Here is a 19,217-nt window from a genome sequence, read left to right as displayed (position 1 = left end):
GTCAGATCCAGACCTGGGGGTGAGCCCCCCTCGCCCCTCCCAGGTGCCTGGCCCAGGGCCCGCACTCCCTGGGCGTCACCCTGGTCCTCCTGCCGAAGGCATTCTCCCGCGGGACCAGCTTGGCAAGGCCACGGGAAGCCAGCGCTGGGTCTCAGGGGGCCTCAGGCCCCACAAACATTCCCATGCTCCTCCGCTCCGCACCTCTCCCAGAGATGGACGGGCTCACTGCGCCTGACTTGGGGCCACGCAGGGACTCTCACCAGCCTCTGCTGCGGCTTCAGATGCAGCCAGGATCCGGGTTCGCTGCCAGGTGCTGTCCTTCCACTCCCCCCGCCACCCCGTGTTCACCCCACTTCTGCTCCTTTGCTCAGGCCGCCCCTCCAGCCTGGGGAGCATGCTGTCCTCCCTCCCGGCACCCCCTTCCCTCTGAGCTGCCCACGCTTTGCTGCACAGTAGAACACCTGGGGCACTTTCTGAAAATCCCGATGCCCTGGTTACATCCAGTACCCATTCAATCAGAATGTCTGGGGGTGGGCGTCAGGCACCAGTCGTTTTAAAAGGTCCCCAGTGATTCAATGTGAACAAACAGGCTGGGGGAGCACTGCTCCCACTCAAGGCTCCCAGCCCGGAACGTACGCACACTCACCTGGGCAGCTTTACAAACTACCAGGGCCCCGGTGGCTCCATGCACAGCCAGGCTGGGAGCCACCGTGCCAGTTCACACAGAGCCTCCACTAACCCTCCTCACTCCCCGAGACACCCTCGGGGCTGGCTCACCATCACCCCACTTCTCAGACAGGAAAGCGAAGGCCCAGAGAGGCCACAGAGCTTGCCTTGGGCTCAGTGACGGATGGAGACCCTCCTCTGAACCCTGCTGACGCCAGCCCAGACGCCCCTGCGGCTGCCCGAGGCGGCCCTCTCCCCGTTCACCAGCCCAGTTGGGAGATGTGTGCGAGTCCAGACCTGAGGACTGCGTCTGGACAGAGCCCACATGGACGGACCAAGGCCTTGTCCCCGCCTGCCTCTCCCAGACCAACAGGTGACTCCAGAAAGCCCCTCGCCCTGGGCAGGCTAGGCCAGTTACCCACTGGCCCCATGCCCAGTCTCACCCATCTCCGCCCCGAGCCACATCTGATGACCTATAATCAGGGTGACCATCCAATCTTCCATCCCCACGCGGGCACGTTTGAGAATAAATTGGGATGCTCTCATACTTACACACACACAACACGCGCATGCACGCGCACACACATGCACACACGCTGGCTTCCCGTGGCCTTGCCAAGCTGGTCCCGTGGGAGAATGCCTTCGGCAGGAGGACCAGGGTGACGCCCAGGGAGTGCTGGCTCTGGGCCAGGCACCTGGGAGGGGGGAGGGGGGCGCACACACAGAATAAGCAGGATGCACGGTCACCCTGCCCGACACGTGGGGACCCTGCCACCTCTGCCGTGACTGCTGCGCGATGGAGCACTGGCTGTGCAGCCCTGGACACGGTGCTTGGGCTCGCTGGGGCTCCATATTCTCCTCCATGACACGGGGCTCATAAAAGCCCCTGGAGCTACTGTGAGGGTGAAATGAGATGATGTCTTTAAAGTTCCAAAACAGCAGATACACTATAAAGTGGTGCACATGGCTATCAGCCCACCGAGGAGCACAAGCACCCACACGCCTCTTCTCCCTTAGACATTCCGACTCATGCACACACACACACACACACACACACACACACACACGTGTGCGAGCACACACCCTGCCACCTCCACCCACATAGGAACCTGTCCGGGCCCTGGGGGATATCCACAGTCCTAAGTGGCCACGATTCCCAGTGAGCCTGGCCACCAGAGGGCAGCACGCCCCCCACCTGCCCACGCAGGTCACCTCCTCCTGTCCTGGCACCAGTGAGCCACCACTGCCTAGGATCCACGCATGTCCTGTGGCCTGTCCTGCGGCCCCTTGGTCACCAGGCCCCTCCCAGCCTCACCGACCAGTCCAGGAGGACAGGGGAGGGAGTCCCCCTCCTCGCACAGGCACCTCTCAGGGAGGGCGCCCGGGCCCTCCCAGCATCACTGAGCCCAGGTCCTGCTGCCCAGCTGCCCAGACCAGGAGCACCCAGGACCCACATCCAAACCATGAGGGCAACCCCAGGGGGCTGAGGGCCTGGAGCTCACAGCTGAGTTCAAATCCTGCTCTACCCCTTCTGCCTGGGAAGCAGCCTGGGGAATGGAGCGACGTCCTGTCCGCCCCGGTTCACTCCGTCCTGAATCCTCGGGACCCGCCCACACGTTACCTTTCCTGGGAGGCGTCCTCTTTCTTATCCGTTTTTTATCTACTGCACGTTTTCCTCTGACATAGTCTATATTTACTTCCTGATCTTGTTGACTGTCAGTCTCCCCGTTAGATTAAAAACGCCAAGAGATTTCTGACTCTTGTTTACTGCTCTATCCACCTGCTCAGAACAGAGCCAGGCACTCCTGGGAGTCCAACCCGAGTCCACAGGGCAGCTGGGATCAGTTCAGCTCTGCGGGCTCCAGATGAACCCCGAGGCAACCACAGGCCCGAGAACTAGGAGCCCTCCCCCCACTCAGCAGTGTCACCGATGGCTTGTCTGGGAGAGACCACAGAGGTTTCCAACACCCTAACCTTCTGGGACCTAACCCTAAATTAGCTCGGCCCCGCCCCCTAGGGCCCCGCCCCTATGGTCCCGCCCCCTGGAGACCCCAACTCCCCGCCCAGGCGCCAGCCCATCTTCTCACCCAGTGGCCTGGGCCCCGGGAGCCTCCGCCCTGTGGTGTGTGCCACCTGGCTGGGCACTAGCAGCCTTCCCCCTCAGCGCCCCCCTCAGCATCCACCGGGGCCCCGCCCCCTACGGCTTCCCGGGGACCCAGGTCCCCCCCCACCCCACCCCCGCGTGCTCACTGGTGCACTTCTTGACGTGGCTGCCCTTCTTGAGCGCGTGGCGGCTCAGCTTGCAGTGGAAGTTGTCTTCCCAGAACTCGGCAAACCAGATGTTGCGCCGGTTGTTGTCCAGCGTGCGGCTGGAGAAGTAGCGGTCGAAGCCTGGCCGGGAACCAGGACGTCAGGCCTGGGGAACCCCCTTCTCCACGGCCCCCGCCCCCCGCCCTCCTGTTTCCCTGGCTTAGAGATGGCCCGGGCAGAGGGAGGGAGGACGGGAAGAGCCAGGGCCAGGTGGGAAAAAACAAAATGCGGAGCATTTCATTTCGTTCTAAATGAGAAGAGCTTATGGAGTCCCAGGGGGAGCATGTGTAATCTTACAAGTGCTGCCTTTATGGGAGAGAAGGGCGAAGGGGCGCTCCTGCCGCCTTTTTACTATCGGCCTCGGTGAGGAGCCGCCTGCAGGTCCTGAGACTGGAGCAGAGAGAGGCTGGGGGCGGGGGGGGCAGGGGGGCACACCGGGAAACACCTGAGCTCCCTGGTTCTGAAGAGGAGCCCAGACCAGAGAGGCTGGGTGACCCCGGTCACAGCAAGGCCAGGAGCTGGTCTCCCTTCGAGTCCAGAACTGCCGGTCACTGACCATGCAGCCTCCCCCTCCACATGCTCCTGGGAGCTCACCCACTCTGCTCTGAGCCCAGAAAACCCTGCCCGGCGGCAGGTGGCGGGGAGCAATGCCCTCTCTCACCCAACGCCCCTTCTAGACTGTTCCATGTAATGCGCGCAGTTGACTCCGCTGCTTGGGCGAGGCCAGAGGCTGAAAGCTCCAGGGGCCCACACCAAATGGCGAGCTTCCTGGGCGGCAGGGCCGGGGGGGGGTGGGGGGGGGGTAGGGGCTGTCTGCCAGAGCGGGCGGCTGGCCGGGGGCAGGGTTGCTCCACCTTGGCACTGGGACTCTCAGGGCACTGCAGCTGTTGAACTACATTCTGGCCTCTACCTGCTAGGTGCCAGAGCATCACCCGCCACTGTGACAAGCAAAGCTGTCTCCAGACATCGCCCAATGCCCTTCGGGGCCAAAGCACCCTCACCTGAGAGCCACTGCTCTAAAGGCTTCTGCAACGTCCAGAGAGAAAGGGGACTTGTCAGGCTCACGTCCCAGCTCTGCCACATAATAGCCACTGTGTCACCTGATCTCTCGGGGCCTCGATGCATCCACCCACACGAGGCTAGCGGTGGATGGGGAGACCAGCCGGGAGTCTGTGGGGCCCGGCACTGCAGGTACCAATAGCCACGGTTATGGTTGTTTTGTGTTCACTAAGGTTTGGGGCTGCGAGGGGAGGTGTGGAAATGGCTGCCTGTGCTCCCCCTGTCTCCGGGAGAATAGAGGGCACGGCTCTGTGACCTTGAGCAGGTCCCTCCCCTGCTCAGGCTCGGTCTCTGGGAAAGTTTGGTGGAGGCAGATGTCCGCAGGCCTTTCCACCAAACGGAGCGAGAGCAGAGGAGCCTGCCTCCCCCGTGGTGAGGACAGAGAGGTCCCTGGCAAACCAGGCCGTTAGTGGGAACGCCACACCTCACCCACAGCGAGGTCCGCACAGCCGCTGTTCCTGCCCAGGGTGACCAGGAGGAAGGGATGCCGAGCAGGGCAGGCCCAACCCCAGTGCCTCTCAGACCTGCCCGCCCCAGGCAGGCCGCAGGGCGTTCCTGCCCTCCCAGCACCCTCTCCTGGGGCCTGCGGGCAGCTCCAGGCCCTTCCAGCAGAGACCCCCTCCAGGCAGGGCCAGGGCCTGCTCCAGACGGAAAAGGGATGGGAGTATCCGCGATGAAGGCAAGAGCTTGACTAATGAGCCTCTATGTGTCACACATCTCCCGCGCCCAAAAATATCTGAGAAGGGAGAGAAAAGCCCTGAATCTCCATGGAGGGCTTGAGTGAGGCCAGAAAGGCCAGCCCAGAACAGAGCGGCTGTGGGCCATGAAGAGGGTGGACAGGAAGGGAAAGGTAAGGAGTGGGAGCGGGAGGGAGGGGCGATAAGAAGGCACAGTGAGGGGCGACGCTGGCGGCGGTGGAGGGGAGAGAGGCGGGCGCGCCGTCGGCCTGCTGGGCCTACCTCGCACCGACATCCTCTTGGGGAGGACGGTGACAGCGCCCTCAGCCACCTCCTCCAGGTGCAGCACAGGTGCGATCTTGGAGCCCCAGCTGTCCGAGCCCATCCAGAAGAAGTGGCCGGTCTGGTTGGCCTTCCGTGCCGCCTCCAGCACACGCCTGTGGGAACACACACCAGCCCAGCCCAGCCATGTCTGTCCATGCTGTCCCACCCTGGCCGCTGGCTGACACCCCCCCACGCACACACCTGTCCCCCTCGCAGCCCATGATGTCCCCCAGGCTATGCCTGGATGCCCCGCCCCCTCCACCACTGACCCACAGGAGCCCAGGGCCCACAGCTGCCCCAGCACCCATGCTTGTCCCCCTAGACCATAGTTCCCTCTGCCGCTGGCCCACACCTGCCCACAGGTACCCCTCTCACCCATCCCACACATGTACCCCTAGACCTGGCCTCTCCCCTAGGCCCACGCCTGCTTACAGGCCCCATGTGCTCCCCCAGTCCCACTCCTGTCCCCTAGGGCTGACCTGTCCCTGCAAAGTCCAGGCCTGTTTCCCTAGGCATGTACCTGCCCCGTGTCTGCCCCAGGCTCCCAGACCTGCATCTGCCCAACCCCTGTCCTCTCAGGTTCAAGCCCCCTCCCCCTAAACCCACACCCACATCTCAACGGCTTCTCACATTTACATGCACACACATGCACACACATGCACACAGGCATGCACGCACAGGCACGCACACATACACCCCTCTGCACCTGCTGCTCCCCTGCCAGCAGTGCCCCACCCCCCTCCTTCTGTGCCAGAGTCCAGGTCCTGCACAGAGCTGCCCCCCACCTCTGGGCTGTGCTTGTCCCCTGCCCTGGCAGTGGTTTTAATCAAGTCAGGGTCCCTGAACCCAGCACAGGGCCGCGAGGCTTAACAGATGCAGTCTAAGTGGCCCCTCAAACACATGTTCAAGGAGAACGGGGAGGCCGGGAGGAATCCCCCAAGCAGCTCCTTCCACTGGAGCTCAGAGGAGGCAAGCAACTTGTTCAAGATCACACAGCACGTCAGCGGCCAGGATGCTAGACACTGGCCAGGCCCCTCATGGGTGAGAGCCAGGACCCAGCCCCAGGCTTGGGGGGCTGCTGGGCCTGTACAGAGGCGACCTACTGGGAAGGACAGCTGGGGAGAAATCTGTCTCCAGGCCCCAGAGCCCACACCTTCCCTCCTCCCATCCCCTGATCCGGACATCTGCAGACCCCCAAACCTGCTGCTGCCGCCTCAGGTTATTAATACCCGCTTGCATCCTGCCAGCCAGAAATGACCGACCTCCACCCCTGCAAAGTCACCTGGTTTATTTTTACTTCTCTTTGCTTCTAGAAATGCATGTGCATTTCCAGAAATGCCCCCCCCCCTTTCCTCCACACTTCCCCTCCCCCAGGGGCCTCTTCTCTGGGATACAGGGCACAGCGCCCTCACCCGCCCTCCCAGCTCCGGGCCCATCTGAGCTGAGCAGGAGGCCGGGGGGGCCCTCTCTGGGTGGGTATGAGCCCTGACTACTGCTGGGCTGTGGGGTGGAAGTGGGAGCAGGAGTGCAGGGGCTGTGACTGAAGTGAGGACAAGGAGCTCAGAAGGGGTCCCCTCCCGTCCCCCGCACCCCCTGTCCCTGCCCCCAGACTGGCTGACCCGAGGGCAACAGGAACCTCCAGAGCCAGAACTAAGGCACCTACGAGCTTTGAGGGGTCATGAGCAAGCTCTGTGCTCACTCAGAGGCAGGGGGACTCCTAGGACACCCCTGGCCCTTCACTGCCAGAGGTGCCTCCCTTCGAGATGGTCCTTCGTTTTGAGGCCTGGATGATGTTCCAGAACTTAGGGACCCGGAAATGTCTACCAGGGGAATCTGCTTCCTGTCATTCAGGAGTCCAGGTGGGCTCCTCACCACGTGGGGGAAGTATTGCACAGAATGAGCCCAGAGAGGATGCTTATTAGCAATGGGGAGGGGGGGGAGAGGGAGAGGGAGAGGGAGAGGGAGAGGGAGAGGGAGAGGGAGGGAGGGAGGGAGGGGCCAGTAGGCAGGGGAGCCTGCCGGCACAGCAGCTCAGCCAGCTCCCTAAGGGCAGGGCCTGGGGAGGCCCAGGGCTGCTGTCCCACCTGACTCTGCAAATGCAGGGGTGTGCCTCCCCCACCGGACTCTGAGCAGGGGCTGTGACCTCCCTCTGACGGGGGCTCCCCCAGGGCAGGGCTGTGTCTCCCCTCAGACTGGGGGGTCACAGACGCCTGGCCCATCTTGGCCCTGAGGTCCAGTCTCCGAGAGGAGATAACAGGAAAAAGGCAGAAGGAGGGAAGGAGGTTAGGAGGGGTTCAGGGGTCATCTTTTAAAGGCGCCAAGTTTTGGACCTGTGCCTCGGGCACCAGGGGCAGGTGTGCAAGCTGTGGGCTGGCCCAGGGTTGCTGCACTGCATGGTCCTGGCACCTGGAGTCCACCTGCTCCCATTCTCCAGATGCAAAAACTGAGGCCCAGGAAGGGGACAATACTGCCCACAGTGAGTGTGTCCCCAAGCCAGGACTACAACCACAGCCCAGGCCTTTCCCCGCTACCCGGAGCTCACCAAGAAAGGGAGGAGCTGAGAAGTGGCCACCATGCATTAGGCACCTGCTGCGTGCCAGCCACTCTAAGCCCTTTGTGCCATTCGGGCACGCAGTTTTCAAACCCCGCCAGGCAGACAGCCTTAGGCCCCTCTTTCTAAGCAGAAGAGAGGCCCAGAGAGGTTGGAAAACTTGCCTGGGGTCTCAGAGCCAGTAGGAGAGAGAGCAGGCTTAGCACCCAGGTGCTCTGCCCTAACCCCAGGGCCCGAGCCCCTCCATTACGGTACCTGCTTCCCACCCCTGGCTGGAAGAACGGACGCAGGACATGGGGAGGGGGGAGAACAGGGGCGCCCACCAGCTCTGGCCTGTGGCCCTGCCTGAGGGGTGTCCCAGCCCCACACTCACTCACCACCCTGCCCTCTGGACCCCTCTCTGGGGTCAGACTTGTGTAGGAAGGTCACCAGCAGGATCCCTGGCTCCCCACCCCTGCCCCGCTGCCCCCTCACCTGATGTCATCCTCATTGGCGAAGATGATGATGCCCCTGGCGTTCGAGGTCTCCAGAAGGCGCCGGATGATCTTGTCAAACTCCCCCGGCTTGGGCTCCCTCGGGATCTTCACCGACTGGGCGATGCACACGCCCCCTGTGGGAAGGGGCCAGTCAGCTTGGGGCGGACAGGAGAGTCGCAGTATCTCTTCCCCTTCCCCCAACTCATACTCCCTCCAGGAGAACCAGGTGGGAGCCCCCAAGTTCCAATACTCACCAGCTGGGTGACCCTGCCATGTCACCTAAGTCCTCTGTGCCTCAGTCTCCCCATTATAAAGTAGGCAAGAGGCAATACGGCATTGTGTTTAGGAGCTAGTCTGCCTGGGTTCAAATCTGGGCTCTGCTGCTTACTACTGTGTGACCTGAGGGCGGTTACTGAGCCTCTCTGTGCCTCAAACACATCGTCTGTAAAGTGAAGATATAACACCACTACTTCACAGGGTGGTTGTAAAGCTGAGCTAATGCATGTAAATACACTCATATCTGGCACACAGTGAGTGCTGAGTAGATGCTGACTGCTTCATTGGAACCACACCGAAAGGATTTTTAGGAGTGAATCTGAGACTGAGAGCAAAGTGCCCCATCAGTGCCGCCCACGCCCACGCCCACGCCCACCTCCCCGGCCTCTGTCCCAGGCCCTGTGCAGGCCCCACGGAAAGCAGTGTGCAAGGCTGCTGGCGGGTGCCACACACCTGGGCGGCGCTGCCGCAAACCAGCTCCGTATCCTCCAGGCTCCAGGCTCCAGGCTCCTTTCTGAGCGCTCACAGGCCCTGCTCGGGCTCCAACTCTGGCCTGGCTGGGGCCTTGACACCACAGCCTGCCTCCCCCCTACCCCCCTCTTATGAGCCTGGGGAGGCCGTGCAGGGGGGGCTGCAGGAAGGGCGGTGCCGCACAGACAGGGGAGTGACTGGGGTCAGGGGGTCTTCGGGAGCCCTCCTGTCACTATGCCCCACTGCCTGCCGGGCTGGGGCCCGGGGGAGGGGACCAGAGCCAGCCTGCCTCTTGCTCACTCTGCTAGAAGCCGGACTCACCCAGGCTGGCGGCTCACAGAAACCCTGGGAGCCTGTACCCCTCACCCAGCCGGTTCCAGCCCCAGACTGTCCCAGCGCTGGCGAGGATGGTATTACCCACGCATTTAAACCCCCTGATCTCCTCGTACAAAACCACTGTGAACCTGTGTTTCTATCATCAACCACATTTGACAGACGAGGAAACTGAGGCTCAGAGAAGAGAAGCGGCTGGCTCAAAGCTACAGAGCCCCCCCCCCCCACGGGCTGGGGTACAGGGGTATTCCCCTCCATGGAATAAGCCCCCAGGGCCTCTGGTGGCACAGTCAGGGAGTCAGGGCTCCGCTGATGGAAAAGCAGGAGGGATTACTCTGAATGAAGCCAGACCCTTTACTAAGACATCACCACCTCTGAGCCCCCTCAGGGGCCTGGCCCAGCTCCACCTCAAACAGGAGCCCTTTGGGGCCCAGCAATGCCTCAAGCCACCCACGTGGCTGGGCGCCCCTGGCCTCCGGGTGGCCTCCTGGTCCAGGCGGGGCAACCTGAGACCTCGGTACGGCTCCCTGCACCTGTGTCCAGGCCTGGGCGGCCAGGGGCTCGCTGTGCCGGGGCACCCACCCGACACCCCAGGGGGAAGGTACCAACACCCAGCTCCACCAAGAAGAGACTCCACCATGGGCAGAGCTGGTAACCAGGGGAGGCTGCCCAGAGGCGGTGACCCTGAGCTGGGTCTCAGAGGGAGGAGGCGTAAGCAGCCAGGCGGGGGCACCTTGGAGAGAACGAGGTACAGGGAGTAGAGGGGGCAGCTTCGCGCCAGGTGCCCGCCGGGCCTGAGGCCACACAGCACACACACTGTCACACCCTGTCCCCGGGAAGGACACCCCTGCCCCTCTGCCCCTGCCCCCACCCTGCCCAGCACCCACCTCCCTTTCTGCCTCTCCTAGGCAGACCAAGCTCCTCCCTTCTCTCCGCAGACACCCAAAGAACTCCCATCCCCATGTCAGGAGCTCATGGGGAAGGAGGGGAGAGAAGGAAAGAGGGTCCTTGGCAGGACCGGGCCCCTCAGTCCCGGGGCACAGGGAGAGCCGAAGGGCCCGGTCCGCTGCCCACAGCGCTGCCCGGCACTAATGGCCGCCAGGCAGACACTCGGCTCCAGCTAAGCCCTCCATATGGTTGCTTTGCAGTTAGAAAGTGGGCCAACTGCAACATTTCTGCCCCATCTGGGGAGACAGATGGACAAGAGGAGGAGGCTGGTGGGGTGAGGGGAGCCACCTGGCTGCAGGAGGGAGGGGCCCAGGGGCCGGGGGAGGGAGGCAGGATGGAGTCAATTGCTCTCCAACGGGGAGAAACTCCGGTTAAAGAGTCTCTCTGGGCAGTGCCCCTGTGAGAGGTCCTGGAAGCCCCGCCTGCCGCCCAGGCATGTCTCACGTGCTTCGTTTTGCTGGTGAAGGAAGAACTAGGTGACCACAGCTCTGTCAGCGAGAATGTGCGTCGCAGGCACTTGAGATGAGAGCATGACCCGAGCTACGAGGCGGGGGGGGGGGGAGTTTGGGGGTATGCAGAGCTCAGTGAACTATGGGGCGTCTAACCCACATTGAATATTTCTCTGCAGATGTTACATTACTCATCTGAGGGCGGCATCGTCAGCGCAGCTCCAATATACAGATGAGGAAACTGAGGCACAGAGAGGCTCAGTGGCTTCCCCAAGGTCACACAGTCACAGGCAGAGCAGGGGGTGGCGACCGGCCGCCTGTCTCCCTCAGCCACCCCTTCAGCCTGCCCCCTGTGTCATGACAAGGCCACGTGGGGAAGGGTTGGGGTGTGTTGTCAGGGGACACCTGGGGGCCGTGAGCCTGGGCGTGTCTGGGCACAGCACCTGACCTGGGGTACGCACCCACTGCTGTCCCTGCCCCGGGGTGACAGACCAGTGCCAACGGGGCCCCTTTGCATTCCTGCCCCATTGTCAGCATCGCTGCTCAGGGGACCCCAGAGCAGGCACACGGGGCTGGCTCAGCAGGCTCTTCCCTGGGGTGACACAACTCCCAGGAGTGGGTGGCCCAGCATCTGCCTCAACTGCCCTCCTGGCCCCCTTCCATAGCTAGAGAGGACTGGAGTGGCCCGAGGGCACCCACTGCATGCTGGCACTCCGTGAATCCTCACACAGCCGGGGCAGGTGCTAACAGCCCCATCCTACAGATGAGGAAACTGAGGCTCAGAGGAAGTAAGTCGCCTGACAGAGCTCACACAGCGGGAAGTGGGACTGCATCCAGTCTGTGTGCAGAGCCCCAGGGGAAGGGAGGGCCTGGGCCACTGCGTCTGTTAACCCCCCTCTCCTGCAGCGCCACCCAGCCCTGGAAAGACCGAGTCACACACCAAGCCCGCCAGCCCTCCGGTGTCAGCCCCTGCAGCGTGGCTCCATCACCATGGAGACCGTGGCTAACACCCCCCAGCACCCTCTTCCAACCTCTGCACCAAGGAGGGGCGCTTCTCACACCCTTCTCCCCGCTCCTGGTCTCTCGTTGGGTAAAATAAGAACCCGTGAGTCCACTCGATAGTAAATGTGATCACATCAAACCCGCGCAGCAAGGAGCAAGCCCACTCCCTGTCTCCGGGCAGGGCTGGGACCCTCCAACGTCCCGGCTCCAGCACAGGATCACAAGGAGGGAGGAGTCTGGGTTCCCCATCGCCTCCAGGCCCTCCTGGGTCCCCCTTGGCAAGCCCCTCACGCTACACGCCAGGCACCCAGCCCCCTGGCGAGCACCCAGCTGCCATGTGCCAGCTTCCAGCTGCCGCCCGCCAAGCCCCTGCTCCCACTACAGGGCCAGGGCGGGGAGCCACAGCCACCTGCCAGGAACAGCTGAGCACACGGAGGTGGCAGGGACCTCAGAGACCGCCTGGCCCAAGCTGGACTTGGAGGGAGGAGCCTGAGGCCAGAGAAGGGCAGTGCCCACTCCAGGGGAGGCTCTCACCAGGCGCCCGGGGTCCGCATCCAGGCCAGCCCTCTGACTGCTTCCCACCGGCTTGTCACTGTTACTGCGCCACAGGACTAAAGCCCGCAGTGAGGTGGGGCACCCCGTACCTCCCAGGCCCCACTCCCCTCTCCCAGCTCCCCGACCCCCACCCCGCCCTCTCCCAGCCCCGCAGTGAGAGCCCAGCCCTCCGCCCACCCACCCCACCCGGCACGGCAGTCAACACCGGCTTATCCTTGGCCCCAGCCCCGAGGCCCTGCCTCTGCTCCCGAAAGCTGGACAGTGTGCCGGACGAGTGTCACCGGAAGGCTGACCGCGGGTGACGTCCTGCGAAGCTGAGTATGCCGAGTGCCCACAGCCACACGGCCCCGCCTCACTCCGGCCCAGAGAAACCCGCACGGGACGTGAGGACGGTGCAGACAAGCGCACCGCAACATGAGCCACAGCAACATGGAAGCAGCAGCACAGGCCGCTGTGGTGTGTGGACAGCGGGCTGTACGGGTTCCGGTTAGTAAGGCAGCTCTCAGCGGGACAACGTCCTGAAAACGAAGTTGCCTGAAGAGCAAACTGCAGCAGGACCCGTCCCTTTCCTGTAGCTTGAGGACCACACGCACGGAGATGTGCCTCTGGCCACGCACACATATGAGCGAAAGCGACACGAAGGCAGGAGATTCTGTCTGTTGGAGTCGCTGCCATCTCCCCACTGCCTAGAACAGCGCCTGGCACATACCAGGTGCTCAGCAAATGCCCCGGAGGGGCTGACGAGGAGCAGAGGGATCCCGCCACCTTCAGGGTCACGGTTACCTCAGGAAGCAAAGGACAGGACGGGCTCCACAGGGACGGGGCTTCCAGGCAGCCCGTTTTATTTCTTCAAACGGAGTCAGAAGCAGATACGGCAAAATGTAAATGCCTGGTAAAGGCGGCTCCGGGACCCAGGCCGGACACGGCTCTCGGCACGAGTGACAGCGAAGGTGTCCCAGTCCTCACGGGTGCTGCCTGATGGAGAACCCACAGGTTCTCCCTTTGTCCCTTCATGACAGGGGGCCACTCGGCCACTCCTGGCCTAGTGCCATCCGAAGTACCGGGAGGGGGGCGGGGCCGGCCAGGAGCTGCTCTTATCCTGCCAGCCAGCCGGTTCCTGAAATCCTACCTGCCCCGAGGTGGGCTCCGACCGGCCAGCCGCCCCCCTCCCCGCCCCTGCGGCCGCCCGGGGCACCGCCCCCAGGCTCCAGCCACCTATCCGGACACGAATGTGACATAGACTCCACTATCAAAACGTGATGTCGGTTTCCTATTGTGTGTGTGGTCTCCGCGTCCTTTCCCTTTGCGTCGGTGACCTTTCCCGGTGTCCTCCAGGTCCGGCGATGCATCTGTCCCAGAGTCTGCCCCCCCTGCACTCCCCACGGCCAGGGCTGGGTCTGTGTGTTCGCTCGTCCAGTCATCATTCAAGAAGTGCCCTGCTCAGTGCCTGGCACAATCGGCCTTAAGAAAGGGCAGCAAGTAAGACCCCTTCCTGGGAATCAGGAGGCAGTCAGCCCAGGGGCCGCTCCTGCCCCGCAGGGCACACCTTGGAAGGGAAGGCCCCCTGGGCGCCCGGCCGCCGCAGCCTTCCCCAGACCCCGAGCGTTCAACCACATGGCCTGCCCACCTCACCACTGCCCTTCCTGCAGGGGTCAGCACGCATCTCCTGAAGCCCAGTGTGTTCCCGCCGGGGTCAGATGCCGGGAGGCGGGTCAGATGCTGGGAGGCAGCCGTAGGACAGCCCGGCTCCTCCACGCCGCCATGTCACAGGGCAGGAGCGAAGGGCACGGTCTTGGAGGCAGGGCAGGGGTGGCAGCAAGCAGGGCGAAGTGAAGTGGGGGGCTGGGGACCCCTGCCCAGAGGGCAGGGCGGCCGGGCCAGGCAGCCGCTGAAGAGGCGGAGGCAGACCTGCACGCTGCACGCTGCTCGAACGTTCCCCGAGGAGCCGCCTGGCCTGAGAGCCAGGACTGGAAACGCTCTGACTTGGAAGCCACCTCGTGAGGCTCTGCTGAGTGGCCTCGTCTTCCTGCCCTCCCCGCGGGACTGTCCACGCCTGGCCCTCCGTCAGCACAGGTGGTCCAGGGAGCCTGCCCGAGGGGCGCTCTCCTTCAGGCTTCTTCCAACGCCTTCAGTCTCCCTCTCACCGGGAGACCCACCTTGCCAGGCCCCACGGCAGGATCGGGCCTTCCCCAGGAAGGAGCAAACGGCCAGCCTGCGGGAGCGAGGCGGCCCAGGTGACCAAGACAGGGCGCCGCATCCACTGCTCCCAGGGCACTGGACGCCATGTCCTTGCTCCGGCGCCCAGGGCCCGGGGGCCGCATTCTGCAACCCAGGCTGCTCACTGTGCCCGAGCAGCCCCCGGCTGTGGGCTCAGACAGGGAGGAAAAATCCTCCTCTAGAGCATCAAACAATTTCCCTGAGGCCCAACCTCGCAGGGGGCACAGCCAGGCCTGCCCCGTCCCTTCACAGTCTGAGCAAGCCACCTTTAAATTTAAAAGGGGGAGAAAAACTGTGAAAAGACAAATTCTAGGAAATCAAGTGGAAAAATCTACATTACAGCAAAATGTGAAGGCAGCATATTACAATGTGGAGAGAAAGGGGGGAGATACACAACCCAAAGGGGACCCCCAGGCTCCCCTAGGTTCCCAGCAGAGAGGAAGGTGGGGGGAAGGCATGAGGGAGTCACCCTGGACCGTATGGCCTCACACACATGCACACACATGTACACACATGCATGCACGCACCAACACAAGTGCTCACACCATCCTTCCTTCCCTCCCTCCCACTCCAAAACCAGGCCTTCTCCCCAAATTTGCGCTCAGAAAAGGGAGCTACTCCGAGGGGCCAATGACTAATAAGGTGCTACTTCTTTTTAATTTTTTTAGAGAGAGAGGAAGGTAGAGGGAGAGAGAGACAGAAACATGGATGAGAAACAGTGACCGGCTGCCTCCGGCACGCCCCCTCCTGGGGATCCAGCCTGCAACATCGGGCATGCGCCCTGACCAGGAACTGAACAGCGACCTCTTGGGGCATGGGACGGCGCTCAACCAACCGAGCCACACGGCCTGGCATATGGTGCTACTGAAAGGACGCCTGAGCCTAAGTAAATGGAGCTCTGTGGTGGACTCCAGGCATCAGCACTGTGGCCGGGGGGGGTGTTTGAGGAGGAAAGCTCCCAGGCCCGGAGTGAGTGCCCCTAACCTGAGGCTACTCCAGGGGGAGCAGGACTGTGCAGGACAGTGAGGGGAGGGCTTGGAGCTCCACAGGGGGCTAGGGGCAGGGCCAGGGTTCAGGCCTGGTTTCCGGCCACCTTCCCTTTCCGCTCCTGCTCCGGCCCCACTCCCCACCATCCAGTCTCACTCCAGCCTCATTCCAAAGCACAAATCTGACACGTGGCTCCCTGTCTCGGTGGCTCCCAGTGTGTGTGCATGTGAGCATGTGTGTGTGTGTGTGTATGTGTGTGAGAGAGAGAGAGAGACCCTCGAGGCCAACACTTCCTCCTCAGGCCTGCAGCATCCATCCTCACCCTGGTCCCTATCAGAATGCACCATCTCACCACATCTGCTCCCCAACAGCCTTGCAGAAGCTTCTCCCGCAGCCAGGAGGGCCCGGGGCTGGTCACTGCGGCCCTGCCCTTGCTGGGCCTCGGTCACCTCCTCGGCGTCTGCCTCTCCACTCGGGGCCTCGCGGGACCCAGCACGCATGCTGTGCCTGCTCGGGACAGGCAGCGGTCCATGCTTCCTGGGTGAATTAGCCGCCAAGCGCCCAGCTGGCAGGGATGGGAGGGCAGCGTGGGAGGAGCTGCGAGCACGGGCGTGGGCAGAGGCTCTGCAGGAACCCAGGATGGGCACCTGCACCTGCTCAAACCCTCCCACCTCCTCTGCGGGCCTCCCTAACCCCACAGCCCACTGGGACCTCCCCTATGTCACCACCTGGTCACGCCGAGTGCCCAGACGGCTGTGTGCACACCCACTGGGCACCCACTTCGCACTTAGCACCTACTTCATGCCAGGCTCTGGGCTACAAAGATAGTCCACCCACAGTGTCTGCCCTGGCAGGACCCGCCCAGGAGGTCCATGCACATGCCTTCTCTTGGGGTTTTACTTCTCCGTCTAGATGTGAAGTCCTTGCTATCGGCGCTGAGGAAGCACATGGGAAGCAGGAGAGTGGAGAAAAGTAAAGGGCAGCTGAGCGGATTGGGGGAGCCCCGCGGGTCCCGGAGAAAGGCATGAATATCAGAGGCAGCGGCCCTGGGAGGAGGGGACGGGCCTGGTGTCCCCCGGCCCTGGCCCCTGATGCACTCCATCGAAGGACTGCGCAAAGCATCAGCAGCGCACGCGCACAGCTCCTCCCCCTCCGGCTGAGGCCGAGGACGGGGGCTCCTCGCTGAGAGACTTCACACAGTTGTTCAGCCTCTTTGAGCATCAGGCTTCCCACCTGCAAAATGGGGCGGGCTTCCCCCTGTGAAGCTGGAGTGCAGGTTAAATGTGACGGTGTCTGTGAGGGCCCGGGGCTGCCTCCGGGAGCCTGTGCCTGGCGGGGCGGCGCTGGAACGACAGGGACCTCACCACCCACTTGGGGTCAGGACCCAGGGCTGTGGGGTGCATGTGTCTGGAGGAACGGGTGCTGGGCAGAACCCCGGGCCATAGCTTGAGGGTCCGGGGATTGTTCTGGGCAAGACACACATCCTTTCTTTCCTGAACAGTCTCAGCACGCCCCCAACACACACACACACACACACACACACACACACGGTGACTCACACCCTCACAAATCAAATCATATACCTCACACAACCTCACAGTCACAAACCCTCACACAGAGACCCATGGCTCCACCCATCATGAGCATAGACCCAGAGACAACCTCATACAGCCTCACCCACAGGACATGCACACGGCCACACACAGGGCCACACCTCTCCCGACCCCACAGCCACAGCTCAGGCAGAAGCCACAGAGCTTCACACAACCACACTCATCATGCCCTACACAGCCACACCTACACAGTCACGCCCTACAGCCACACAGCCACAGGCCTGCCTCGGCACCGTGAGCGCCTCCACGGCTGCTGGCAATGGGCAGTGGGTCCCTGCCTGGGTGGAGGCACCAACCTGCCATCCAGCTCAGCCTCGGGGCCCCACGTGAGGCAGAGTCCTGTCTCCTCTGAAGCCCTCTCCCTAGGCCCACCAGACCTCCCTCACCCAGCCCTGCCCCTGCAGGGGAATGGGCTGGGTCTGCCAGGGGCACAGGCATCAGAGGGCTGGCCTGGTGTGGCTCAGGGGGCTGCCTGAGCACAGGCAGGGCCCAGGGCCCAGCTCAATCACCTGCTTGCTCCGTCATAACAGCCACTTCGCCCACCCTCTCTGAACCTCCATTTCTACGTGTATAAAACAGATGCATTATCCTCACCCCGGACAAAGGGATCACCTGTGCACAGGCCGCCCGGGAGATATTTTGGGAGGGGAGGGTGCGGGCTTTGGGCGACCCGTCTGAGCGGCTGGGGCGCAGTGCCTCTGAGCCCAGCAGCTGTCCCCTCCCCAGGAGGCGGCCGGGCAGCAGCAGCCTCGTTCAGAGCTGCATTATTCATGGCTCTCAGCTCTGAGCAGAGGGAAATGTGCTGAGTGATCGACCTTATATCTTAACACAAACCCATTTAGGCAAAACACCTTTGAAGCAAGAAACAAGGAAAAAAAATAGAAAAGGAAATGAACGTGTTTTGAGGCCGGTGATGGGGGGAGGCGGTTAATGGGGGGCGTGGGGGCAGAGCACCGAGAGATGGCTGGCTCCTGGCCTGCCCCCACCCCAAGCCGCCCTGGGAGACCACTGCCCTGGCCCAGGCCCCACTCCCCCCCTCTCAGTGGTGAGAATGAGGGAAAGCCACCATTTCTCAGACGTGGTTCAGAGAAGGGGAGTGTGGCCCGGACTGCTGAGAGTTCATTCCGAGTCCTCTGCCCAGGAGCCACAACCGTGAGACCCACAACCCCGTCCCCATCTGCCCCAGTTCCAGGGCACAGCTGGCGTGAGGTCACACAGCAGCTCCTCGCCCCTCCTCAGCCTCACAACTCCACAGCAGGACCACGCCCTCCACCTCAACTCGGACTCTCCCACCTGGAGCTGGTGCTGGTCCCTCTCCCAGAGCACCCCCCTGCTTCTCCACCTGCCATCCCCACCCAGCCGAGGGGCCCCATCTCTCCTCCTCCATCTCCCCAAACATCTCAGACCCTCCCCCAGTCAGAACTCACCGCTGCCCTCTTGCTCTCATCACACCCTCACGGCTGGCACTCGATACCCTCTGCCTGAGCTGTAGCCGGTTCTATAATTCTCATGCTTCAGGGCGTGAGGGCTGGAGCCAGGCTGCCTGGGTTCAGATTGCAGCTCTGCCACTTCTTAGCTGTGTGGCTATGGATAAGTTACTTAACCTCTCTGGGCCTAGTCTCCTCCTAACAGAATGTGAATAATAAGTGAGTTAATACATTAAAGTGCTTAGGACAGTGCCTGGCACGGAGCAGGCATTGATTTAGCAACAACTTGCTAAGAACCTCCCAGTGCCAGGCGCTGTCCTAGACACTGAGGGCATGGCCATGAATAAGAAAGCCAGGAACCCTGCCCTCAGGGGGCAGACATCCGTCTCTGAAGTAGATGATCGATGCTAAAGAATGAATGAATGAATGAATGAATGAACCAACAGATGGCCTAGTTAAGAGCTGGCCTATTGTCCAGGTCTTCATGCCCCATCTTCAGCTCCTGTCCCTCCACCTCCTCTTCCCTCCTTCCCATATTCACTCCCTTGCCCCATCCTGTCTCCTCCACTCCCCTCGCTCACTGTCACACACACAGCCTGCTCCCTCATTATTCCATGGTCCCTCACGTTCACGCAGCACTCCTCCGTTTAATACTTTTTCACATGGTCTCTCATTAGATCCTCCCAATCAGCCCAGTCTTAGGTATTACGTCCAATGTACAGATAGGAAAACTGAGCCCCGCAAACCAGAGCCTAGTCCTGGCTGCCTCACCTTCCCTTTCTCCAGCCCATCTTCTCCCTCCTTCTCCTTCTCCTTCTCCTTCTCCTTCTCCTTCTCCACCTTCCTTCCTCTCCCTCCCACTTCTGAGGTGACTGG

General features: G+C 62.4%; 1 protein-coding gene across 3 annotated transcripts in view; it reads right to left on the bottom strand.

Annotated features, from left to right (window-relative positions):
* The window catches only part of GRM4 (glutamate metabotropic receptor 4), a gene marked incomplete at both ends in the record, with an annotated part of 104,361 nt that overhangs the window by 29,616 nt on the left and 55,528 nt on the right, over positions 1-19,217 (bottom strand). For 2 of the 3 annotated variants that reach the window (XM_079781664.1, XM_079781666.1), the window contains 3 exons: positions 2,917-3,057; positions 4,995-5,149; positions 8,062-8,197. In XM_079781664.1, coding sequence (XP_079637790.1) covers positions 2,917-3,057; positions 4,995-5,149; positions 8,062-8,197 — 432 coding nt within the window. The remainder of the gene's footprint in view (positions 1-2,916; positions 3,058-4,994; positions 5,150-8,061; positions 8,198-19,217) is intronic. The other variant, XM_079781665.1, reaches the window with a different exon arrangement.

The sequence above is a fragment of the Cnephaeus nilssonii genome (assembly GCF_951640355.1).
Source record: "Cnephaeus nilssonii genome assembly, chromosome: 9".
Lineage (NCBI taxonomy): Eukaryota > Metazoa > Chordata > Mammalia > Chiroptera > Vespertilionidae > Cnephaeus > Cnephaeus nilssonii.
Note: the sequence above shows the minus strand (reverse complement) of the source record. Positions and strands in the feature narration are given on the sequence as shown.